Here is an 11,153-nt window from a genome sequence, read left to right on the forward strand (position 1 = left end):
AAATCTACAGCCCTTCGCTCCTCTTCATGGCAGCTTGAATGATGTTAAGAATATGACTGAGCAAATCATTTTGGAGAGCTGAGAAATCAAGGGCAAAACCAAAGGTTACGGCCTTCTATACATGAGCTACAAATAGCTCTAATGTGGGAAAGGAGATATAGCACAGGTTTCAGGTAGCACCCCTGGTTGCTATACAGATGGATTAGAGAGGAAAGCTGATGCTGGTGGTCTTCGAGGTAACCAGCCAGGGAAAGGCCCAGCTGAAGCTGTGAGGAGAAGGAACCCCCAAGAGCTCTCTTATATTCTCGTTCCCCTCCATCTTCTGTTCCCTGGCCTTGGTTGCCTCTCAAAGATCATCTACTTCAAGGCTTCAGTCACCACAAGAAAACAAGAAGCCTGAGGAACTGCTTCAGGAGTACAGGAGAAGTCAGTACAGTACAGCAGACTAGCTAGCAACCCTGCCTGCTACCTGGTTCCAAAGCCAGAACAAGGGCGGGCATGGTACTGGGAGAAGTTCCTGAGAGAGACATGGAGGCAGAGACAACCTTCCAAATACTGTTTATTTCACTAAAATCTGGAGAGCAGCAGGGAAGAGGAATGCCAATGTCTGAGACACCAAGCCTAGGAGTGCACATTGACAACAGCAACATACAGGGCCAAGGTGCTGAGGGCCAACAGCCCTGTTACCACTGCTCGGGCCAGCAGTGCTGTCCAGCTGCCCAGGGAGCAGAGGTGGACAAAGGTCCTGTGGAGGAAACATTACAGTGAGGGAAAGAGTATGGAAAACTCACCCCTATTTGGACCCTGCCACGCAGCCCACCCCACTCACTCCATGACAAAGGCCTTGTAGACACTGAGGAACATCAGTAGGAGTACAGCTGGCCGGAAAGTGTGGTACAGGTCATAGCGAGTTATCATCCAGACCTGGGCCGATGCAACGATGTAATGGACCTGGAGGGAAGAGGAGGAAAGGAGTTGGGGTTGAACCTTGAGAAGAAATATGGTCATCGGCAGAGGCATGTATTTATCTATGGCAGGGAGAACAGGGCCACATACCAAACTGATATTAGAGTCAATGCTCATCTGAATGTATTTCCAGTCAAATTCAATTCCTCGGGCTCCGACCCAGAGAGGGATGCAGCTGAGGAAGATAAAGGGAAGGATTCTCTGGTATCAGGATCCCCTGAGAACCTAGACTCTGCCCCCACCCTCCAGCACCCCCCTGGAGCGAGGGTCCTTTCTCAAGCTCTGGGATCCAAGCTGCTGCCCACACACCGGGACATGATGAGCTCAGCAGTGGCCCAGCCCAAGGCAGCAACCATGATCTTGTACTCCCCCTTGCCGGCATTCCTGGACATGACAAGGTTTAGGCCTATCAGGTCTGCCACATCCACGCTGGCCTTCATGAACTCCTGTGGGTCAGAGTGAAGCTTCAGTGAGCATGGGGGGTGCCAGTCCCACTCCTGCACTCCCTGCCTCTTCCTCACCTACTCACCCCAATGAAGTCATAGATACCGCCTTCCCAGGTGGGGAAGAAAGTGGCCAAGAACAGCATCTGAGGGCAGAAGGCAGAAAGGTCACCTCAAGGTGAAGGGGATAACTCAATGGGTTTTATGGGAAGTTTGGAGGCTACAGGTGGAGGATACAGGTTTCTGGGGCCACGGGAAGAGGGTGGATCACTAGCTGGGGGAGACAAGAGGGTAGTTTCCCTGTTCCCTGAAGGGCTGAAAGTCACAGGGGAATCAGAATGAGGTCTACAAGAAGGTGCTGTGGCTTCCTGGGCAGTGTTAGCACCATGCAACACCCTGGGGTTAGCTATCGGTCTTAAGCATATGAAAACAAAACCCCTCTTAGCAAACCTCACAAATGACGTTTAGTTTCACCAAAAGTGCTACGAAAAAGTTGCTTAGAGACCTCTGCTGGAGTTGCACCCGTCTAAGGTCTAAGCAGAGGGGAGGGGTCCTCCCGCAGAGAGCCACAGTGGGGAAGAACAGCACAGCCAGGTCCCCGCGTCTAGAGAGCCCGTGGCCAGACACGTGGGTTCCAGGCGGCCCTCACCTTGCAGAGCTGCACAAAGAGGTAGGTGACCCCGGCTTGGACGCATTTCCAGAAGGCGTTGTACTCAGACCTGGAGGAGCGGGCGGTGAAGGCTCGACCCGGACTCCGCGCCCTTCCCGCCCCGTGCCCACCCCGCACTCACAGGCCGCTGCACTTGTACGTGATGAAGTAGGGAAAGTAGGCGAGAGCGAAGCAGTTCCCGAAGTGGAATAGGGTCATGACGCCGGCAACTCCGTCCCGCCGGCGCGGGAGTCGCGAGGGGGCGTCTCCAAGAGCCCGTCTACGGTTCAGCCGGCACTTTGGCCGGGCCGGGGCCTGGCGCCCACCTGACTGGCCCGGCCCGAGCGTGGCCTTCTGGGAGCCGTAGTCCAGCCAGGGCCGTCGCGCAAGTGACGTCAGGCCTGTCGCGTCGCACTCGTGACGTCATAGCACCGCCTCCCCCTCCCCCTTCCCAATAAGCTGTCCTGCACTGAGAGCTTCGGCGGTAGGTATCCTCCTCAGCGGGCGTAGCTGGCCGCGGCTACCTAGTTTCCAGACGTGAACCCTGACCTGGACGCGCAGTGACTGGCACAGAGACCGGGCGCAGTTGTGAACAGTTGAGTTTTTATTTTGCCCGGGGAGCCCAGTGTGAGAACGCAGAGGAGGAGCTTTGCGGCTCTACTACTCTCGGCTGAACATGTAGCAGAGGAGGTCGACCACCCGGTTACTGTAGCCGTATTCGTTGTCGTACCTGCGGAGGCACGGACAGGAGGAGGCTTCAGGGCAATCCCTGCGACCACCTGCAAGAGTTCCCCCACGATCCTCTGGCACCCCTTTTCCCTTACCAGGCGATGAGTTTCACGAACTTGTCATTGAGGGCGATGCCAGCCTTAGCGTCGAAGATGGACGAGTGAGAATCGCCGACGAAGTCCGTGGAAACCACCTGAGAGCCACAATTTTAAGGTTAAGGTTGGGTAGCTGAGCGAGAACCCCCAGGGGCTCAGGCTCTTGCTTTTAGGGTACACTGCCTAATCACTTCTAATATTTCATGGGGGCCTACTGTGCCTGGGGATGGGATGTGACCAAGGAACATAGAGGGTTTTGCCTGTGGGGAACTCTCAAAAGGACAGGCCACATGTGAAGTTGTACCTGTAATACCACTTTTTGGAAATAAGGTAGGTACATGGCCTGGATCCTCAGGGAGGCTGTCTCTAAGCGTGGCCATAAGACCTGGTTTCAGTGACCAGGACCTGGCAGCCCTGAGTACTCAGCACGGTGTCTGAAGCAGAAGGAGCTAGAGGCACACAGGCCCTGTGGGGTTTACTCCTAGTAATGGAACACAAAAGAATTTTTAGAAGTAGAGGTAATGTGATCAGATCCTGGTACTTCTGTGAGTGGGCCCGCAGGAGCCAGAGCAGGGACCGAGCACTGGCCGGTGTACAGAGATGGCATTTCTGAGGGAGACACCTACTCTCAGAGAAGACATTGATGGTAACATCCACTCCCAGACACCTGGCATGGCTTGGCTGTGTGAGCAAGTGTTCAAAAGCTAGGAAAGTGTTGAATGCCTGCAGTAACGCTATGACGCAGAAGCAATAGCTCTTTAATCCCTGCTTTCTAGGAGTGCACCTTTTGTGACAGTGACTGTGAAGTAGAATTTTTGGTGAGGAAAATGGCCACAGAAAGAACATCTTTCAAAGGGAAGGAGCAGGGCTTGAAATAAAGAATTGGAGGAAGTGAGGGCAGACTTGTGGCCAGATGGAGGATAGTGTTCTAAACCTTTAGAGCAGCAGGTACAGGGGCTGGAAGCAGGGAGATCTACCTTCCCAGGCCTGCAGTCCCTATCTTGACACACAAAGAATGACTCCTTGTTCCCGTAGTGTAGTGGTTATCATGTTCGCCTCACAAAGAATGACTCCTTGGCAAGTGGAGATTACCCTGAGCCCATCTTGGAGAGTTCCTCCCAAAGTCTCCTCAGCCCCTACCTCATCCTCAGTGTAGGCAAGGATACCAGCCATGGGTCCGTTGGCTGCTGCTTTCACAGCCTCTTTGATGGCCGAGTAGGAGGCAGGCTGGGCCAGGCAGCAGGTGAGGTCCACGACAGACACATCTGGGGTTGGCACTCGGAATGCCATTCCTGTTAGCTTCCTGGAGAGTCATGTAATAAGGGTGGGAGTCAGTGCCTGCCTCTTTACTTTGGGGCCGTCAGTCATTCTGGGGTTTGTCCGCCACCCTGGTTACAGCTCCCTACCCTCACGTACCCTTTGAGGTCGGGGATGACGGCACCCACAGCTTTGGCTGCCCCTGTGGAGGCTGGGATGATGTTCTGGTGGGCACCCCGCCCATCTCGCCAGGCCTTCTTTGATGGCCCATCCACTGTCTTCTGGGTGGCCGTGTAGGAGTGAACTGTGGTCTTGGGAGAGAAGATGTTGGAGGTGAGGCTTTCCTGCTCCCCAGATCCCATGCCTTGTTCTTCTAGGACTGGGTTGGTAGCCAAGGTATAGAGGCTGATGGGGTCAGCACCACAGACCATGTGGAGGAGAGGCCTTTGCAGGATAAGGTCCCAGGCTTGCAGGAGAGTTGTACACTTTGAAAACCAAACACTATCCAGGCATGCTAGCACATGCCCTTAATCTTAGTACTGGGGAGGCCAAAGATGAGGATTGTTGTAAGTTTGGACCAGCCTAAGATACATAGTAAATTCAAGGCCAGCATGGCAAGACCCTATCTCAAAAAAACAAAAACAAAAACAAAACCCTGAACACTAACACTGTCCACTGGTGGGCCTCTCCTCTCTAACTACCCTCTCTATGCTAACTACATACATGAAGCAGGGCCTGAGAGGTTGGCTTTCCCTGCTGTACCCCCTGCCCTACCCCTGAGCCCAAACTTACCATCAACCCCTGCACGATCCCAAATCGCTCATGGATGACCTTGGCGAGGGGGGCCAGACAGTTGGTGGTACAGGATGCGTTGCTGAAAGGGCCCACACATGCAAGGGGGCTGTGAGATGAGTCACAGCCTCCCCTCCACCCTCTCTTAAGATGGGGATGACAGAGCTTGGTGGGGATGCACTAGGTAGCGGAGACGCCCAAGGTGCAGCTGCAGAGGCTCCCTAAGCATGTCCTCCGGAAGTTGTGCATTTCTAACTGGTAGTGTTAGGGTGTCAATACCGTGGTTGTAAGGCTTAGAGACAGAGAAACAGCAAGCTGATGTGAAAGAAGCATCAGGGATCTAGAAGGATTTGGGAAACTGAATCTGTCCTTTCCCTTCCCAGGCTGGCCTGTCCCCTCAGGATGTTACTGCCCCAGTTACCTGACAATTTTCATGGACCCAGGGTTATAACTGCTCTCGTTCACCCCCATGACAAACATTGGCGCATCCGGCGAGGGCGCACAGATGACCACCCGGCGGGCACCTGCTGAGATGTGTGCCTAGCAAGGGAGAAAAAGGGTCAGTGCTTCAAATGTCACAGCCTCCCAGCCAGTCCTGGGCACCATACCCACTTACCGAAGTTGCTTCTAGGGATAGGTACGCGCCTGTGGCCTCCACCACATAGGGGTTCCCAACTTCATTCCAGGGTATTTCTCTGGGGTCCTTGCTGTGGAGGGGTAGCAGGGATGTGAGGCACTGTCCCCTGTACAGCCACTGCCTTCAGAGTCCACAGCCTTAACCATGTGAAGACATTTTACTGCTGACCAGAGACTGCTTGGCCTGTCACTGCCTATCCCCACATCCTGTGCATACCTAGATGCCCCTGCTACCTGGCCTTGCTTCTCATCATGACCTCTTATGGACCATTCCTCCTTGCCTGCACTACCCTGCTGTGCCTCCCTAACTCAGGCCACTACTCTCTCAGGGGAACCATTCCTGACTATGTTCTGTGGGGTCTCACCCTTTCAGCATAAGCTCCCCAGAGTGAGGAATTCGTGCTGCCAGGCCTGGTCTGCTGCTTTCTGGTCCACTTCACTGAGGGGAGAGGGAGCCTGGGGGCCCCCCTAGACCCCCTAGACCCTTACCACCAGTTCCCATAACAGTGTACCACTGGCAGAGCCTGAGAAGGCCGACACCCGCATCCAGAGGGCTGGGGGAACTGTGGTCTGAGGCAGGCAGCCTTATGATGCACCTCAAGGTCCTAGACAACTAATCCAAACCAGAGCTTATACAATGAGGAAATCAAGGATCAGAGCAGAAATGAATGAAATGAAGACAAAAAATACAAAAATCAAATCAAAGTTCTGTTCATTTGAAAGAATAAATAACATACACAAACTCTTAGCCAACCTTACCAAAACAAGGAAAGACACAAATTAATGCAATTAGAAATGCAAAAGGTGAGGGGCCGGGGAGATGGCTCAGTAGAATAAGCACTTCCCTGGTAAGCTCAAGGGCCTGAGTTCAATCCCCGGTTCCGCAAAAAAAAAAAAAAAAAAAACGCAAAAGGTGAAATTACAATAGACACTGCCAAAATAAAGGAAATTATTAGCAACTACTTAACATACATGCCAAACAACTGGAGAGCTCAGAAAAAAATGCAGAGATTTCTAGATACATACAAATTGCCAACACTGAATCATGAATACTTAAAATTTTGAACAGTACCATAATAGATAATTAAATTGAGGCAATACTTTTTTAAAAAGTACGAAGGAAAAATCTCAGACACAATGCATTCACAGCCAAATTGTACAAAAACTTCAGGGAAGATGTGACACCAATGCTCCTTAAACTTTTTATTTTTTATTTATTTTTTTTAAAGCTCTTTTAAAAAAAAAATATTTATTTATTTTGTGTGTGTGTGGCCAGCTCAGCCCACTAGGGGGCGGGGCTGGCTGGCATGTGGTGCTGGGGGATTGAACCGCGGTCCCTGTGCTTTGTTTAGCTTAGCTTGTTCTGAGTAGGTGCTTTAGACCACTGAGCCATCTCACCAGCCCTCCTTAAACTTTTTAATGAAACAGAGGGAAGGAGTGCTTCAAATATCATCTTCAGAAGCTAAAATTATTTTGATTCCCAAACCAGACAAGGATCAAACTAAGAACTACTAGGTAGGCCGGTTTCTCTAATGAGCATAAATGTAAAAATCCTTAAGATACTGTCAAGCTCAACAGATGTAGAAAAATATCTGACAAAATCCAAGATTCATTCATGATAAAAAAAAAAAAAAAAAAGAACTGAAGAAATCGGGTAAAGAAGGACCTTAACATGACAAAAGTCACTTACGACCAACCTACTGCCAATATCTTATTAAATAGGAAAAAGCTGAACACATTCCCTCTAAAATCAGGAAAAAGATAAGGATGTCCTTTATCAACACTTCTATTCTGCATAGTCCTTGATACATTAGCCAGAGCAGTGAAAAAAAAAAAAAAAGATAGATATAGGAAAGAACAAATTCAAAATATTATTTGCAGGTGACATGAGCCTTTACTTACAAGATGCAAAAAAAACTCGCCTGGGAAGATAGCTCAGCAGTCTGAGTGCCTGCCTGGCAAGCACAAAGACCCGGGTTCGATCCCTGGTACCACATGCTGTGCTGGCCCCAGAACCCTGGGTGTCAGAGCTGGCCATGGAGACTGGGTGTGGTACACGCCTTTAATCCCAGCGCTGGGGCGGCTGAGACAGGTAGATCACTAGAAGTCTGATCTAGATAGCAAAACCCTGTACCAAATATATAAATAAAAGATTTTTTAAAAATTAAAAACTCAGGGCCGGGGAGATGGTTCAGTGGAATAAGCACTTCTCTGGCAAGTGCAAGGACCTGAGTTCAATCCCCGGTTCTGAAAAAAAAAAAAAAAAAACTCTACCAAAAGACTCTCAGAATTGATAATCAAATTCAGTAGTATAATAAGAATACAAAATAAACATAAAAATCGATAGCATTCCCATACTTATAACTTACTACAAAAGAAATTAGGAAAACAAACCACTGACAATAGCATCAAAAATGACTTTAATTACTTAGATATTAATATAAAGAAATAAAAGGCCTCCATGATGAAAATTAGATCAGAATAAAAAAGTAATTGAATAGGACATCAGAAATTGGAAAAATATACCTGTTCCTAATTAGGCAGAACCAACATAATCAAAATAGATGCTCTACCAAAATGATATATTTAATGCAATCCAAGTCAAAACACCAATGCCATTTCTTACAGAGCTAGAGAAAAGAATCCTAAAATTTATAGGAAATCAGAAGAGATTAAGAATACCAAATGAGGGCCAGCCAAATAGCTCAGTAGATTAAAGCACCTGCAGGCAGGCGCAGGGGTTGGGGTTTCAACCCCCAGGCCTTCGGAGCTGGCCCCACCCCTGGGGCACACAGAGATGGCAATTGAGACTGGGCGTGGTGATGCACGCCTGTAATCCCAGCTCTTGGGAGGCTATAAGTAGGCAGATCACTATAAGTCTGATCTAGTAGTGAGACCCTGAACACCCTGTAGACCCTTCCCTAAAAGTACAAAAACAAACAAACAAAAAAAAAAAACAAAAACAAATGTATAATGAGAAACAAAAACCCAAGCTGGTGGCATCACAATTTCAGACTTGAAGTTATAGAGCTACAGTGATTTGGGGCTAGGGAGATAGCTCAGCAGTATAAGTGTCTGCCTGGCAAGCACAAGGTCCTGAGTTCAATCCCCAGTACCTCCCCCCCCCCAAAAAAAAAACTTATACAATGATTAAAATATCATGGTATTGGCATGAAAACAGCAATATGGATCAATAGAACAGAACAGAAGAAGCAGAAGCAACTCCAGGCACAGACAGCTATTTGGTCTTTAATAAAGGAGCCAAAAACATACACTGGAAGAAAGAGAACCTCTTTAATAAATGATCTTGGGAAAATTGGACATCTACCTGCAGAAAATGGAGTTTAGACCCATGTATCTCCCCATGTTCTAACGTCAAAATAGATCAAAGATCTGAACATTAAAACTGGAGCCATCTTCTGTAAGGTAAAGTAGGTACAACTCTTGAAGTAGGCAAGGACTTTCGGAACAGAATCCCAGGAGCACATGAAATAATACCAAGAACCAACAGATAGCATCATACTCAATTAAAAAGCTTCTGCATAGCAAAGAAAACCAACAGAGACAATTTATAGAAAGTGAAAAAAATGTTGCCAGCTACTCCATGAACAGAGGACTAGCATCAAGAATAAAGAACTCAAAGAAATTAGGATCCCCAAAATAAAAGACCCAATCAAAACATGGGCAACCAAAATGAATAGATACTTCTCAAAGTACAAATGGCTAATAAATACATGAAAAAATGTTCCTCATTGCTGGCCATCAGAGATGCAAATTAAAGCTACGATATACCATCTTACCCCAGAAAGAATAGCTAACATCAAACAATTCAATAATAACAAATACTGTGTAGTGATTTGAGTCAGCAGTTTACTGTACCAAGGGAGTAAGGAACAAAGAACAGAGCCTAAGGAAACTGGTTCCTTGTTACTCCAGGCGAGCTGGAGACAAGGTAGTAACAGATTCCTGGAGGCAGAGCCCTGTCTGTTCTTTGTTCCTTTACCAACCAGTGGTATGTAAACTAGTTGGTGAATGCCTGAAGCCAATACAGATAGCAGTTTGTTTACACCAAATTAGTTACGCACATTCCTTAGCCTGTTTGTAGCCCTCAATAAATGGTAGAAGTTTCCCTGGCTCAGGACTCACTTATAGACTAATCTCAGTGAGACCCCAGTGGTCAATTTCATCCAGCCTTGCTGTCGTTCTTCTCACAGCTCTGATCCTCTTACGACAATGTTGGGCTAGAGAAATAGCTCAGCAGTTCTAAGCGCCTGCCTGGCAAGTGCAAGGACCCGAGTTTGATCCCCGGTACCACATGTCATGCCAGCCCTGGAACCCCAGGCGCGGGTGCTGGTCCTGAAACAAGGCATGTTGGCACACGCCTGTAATCCCAGCACTGCTGAGGCTGAGACAGGAGGATCACTACAAGTCTGTGCTGCATAGTGAGACCCTATATCCAATAAATAAAAGGAAAAAAAAATTTTAAATGCTGGTGAGGATGTGGGTAGAAAGGAACTCTTACACTGTTGGTGGAAATGCAAACTAGTAAAACCACTAGAGAAATTAGTGTGTTGGGGCTGCTGAGATGGCTCAGTGGTCTAAAGCACCTACTTAGAACAAGCTTAGCAAAGCACAGGGACCGCGGTTCAATCCCCCAGCACCACATGCCAGCCAGCCCCACCCCCCTGGTGGGCTGAGCTGGCCACACACACACACACACACAAATAAATAAAATAAAAATAAAATGTTCCCAGTACAATTCTGGTTTTTTTTTTTTTTTTAAAAGGGGGGCCCTAGTCCCTCTACACGTGCTTACGGAACACCAGCCTCATGCCTACATGCTGAGTGCTAATTCATTAGCTCTGGTGACCAGCAGTGATGAACATCTTTTCATGTATCTCTTAGCCATTTGTACGTCCTCTGGGAAGTGTCTATTCATTTTTTTATTTTTTATTTATTTTTTTTAAAGCTCTTTTAAAAAAAAAATATTTATTTATTTTTATTTATTACATTTATTTATTGTGTGTGTGTGTGGCCAGGTCAGCCCACCAGGGGGCGGGTCTGGCTGGCATGTGGTGCTGGGGATCGAACCGCTGTCCCTGTGCTTTGCCAAGCTTGTTTCAAGTAGGTGCTTTAGACCACTGAGCCATCTCTCCAGCCCCTGAGTTCCTTATTCTTGATGCTAGTTATCTGTTCACGGAGTAGCTGGCATTTACCCCTCACAACACACTAGTCAGTACTATTAATGTCGTTTCTTAGAGAAGCTAGTGACAGCAGAGGCGAAGGCAGTGAGAGGCAGTGCTGGGTGAAGCCTAGGTGGCTGCGCCCAGGACCTGCGCCTCTAGCTACACCGCCTGAATGGATGAATGAATGAATTAATGAGCTTTCTGCTTCTCCCTGGTCCAGGACATACGCTCTTGTCATTGGCTGTTAGTACACACTTTGTATCATTTGCCCCAGCTAGCTCTTCTCTAATGTCTGTCTGCATTTTTTGGTCTTGTAAGTTGGCAGCATTTTATTTTTGAGATGGGGTCTTCCTATCCCAGTGTAGACATCACTCCCAGCTTATTTTATTATTTAAAAATT

General features: G+C 48.1%; 2 protein-coding genes across 2 annotated transcripts in view; both read right to left on the minus strand.

Moving 5' to 3' along the window:
* Positions 1 to 541: 541 nt before the first annotated feature.
* Positions 542 to 2,422, minus strand: Tmem147 (transmembrane protein 147). The gene is made up of 7 exons (XM_004636699.2): positions 2,201 to 2,422; positions 2,059 to 2,128; positions 1,496 to 1,555; positions 1,276 to 1,412; positions 1,057 to 1,141; positions 830 to 951; positions 542 to 745 (listed from the first exon to the last, which is right to left on the minus strand). The coding sequence occupies exons 1-7, from the start codon at positions 2,275 to 2,277 to the stop codon at positions 622 to 624; spliced, it is 675 nt and encodes a 224-aa protein (XP_004636756.1). The 5' UTR covers positions 2,278 to 2,422; the 3' UTR covers positions 542 to 621.
* Positions 2,423 to 2,640: 218 nt separating this feature from the next.
* The window catches only part of Gapdhs (glyceraldehyde-3-phosphate dehydrogenase, spermatogenic), a 15,460-nt gene continuing 6,947 nt past the window's right edge, over positions 2,641 to 11,153 (minus strand). The window contains exons 5-11 of the mRNA XM_004636701.2: positions 5,548 to 5,638; positions 5,353 to 5,471; positions 4,932 to 5,013; positions 4,299 to 4,450; positions 4,023 to 4,185; positions 2,883 to 2,980; positions 2,641 to 2,788 (exon numbers count right to left, since the gene is read on the minus strand). Of these exons, the coding sequence (XP_004636758.1) occupies positions 2,719 to 2,788; positions 2,883 to 2,980; positions 4,023 to 4,185; positions 4,299 to 4,450; positions 4,932 to 5,013; positions 5,353 to 5,471; positions 5,548 to 5,638 (775 nt within the window). The 3' untranslated portion in view covers positions 2,641 to 2,718. The remainder of the gene's footprint in view (positions 2,789 to 2,882; positions 2,981 to 4,022; positions 4,186 to 4,298; positions 4,451 to 4,931; positions 5,014 to 5,352; positions 5,472 to 5,547; positions 5,639 to 11,153) is intronic.

The sequence above is a fragment of the Octodon degus genome, unplaced genomic scaffold, assembly GCF_000260255.1.
Source record: "Octodon degus isolate 3935 unplaced genomic scaffold, OctDeg1.0 scaffold00083, whole genome shotgun sequence".
NCBI lineage: Eukaryota > Metazoa > Chordata > Mammalia > Rodentia > Octodontidae > Octodon > Octodon degus.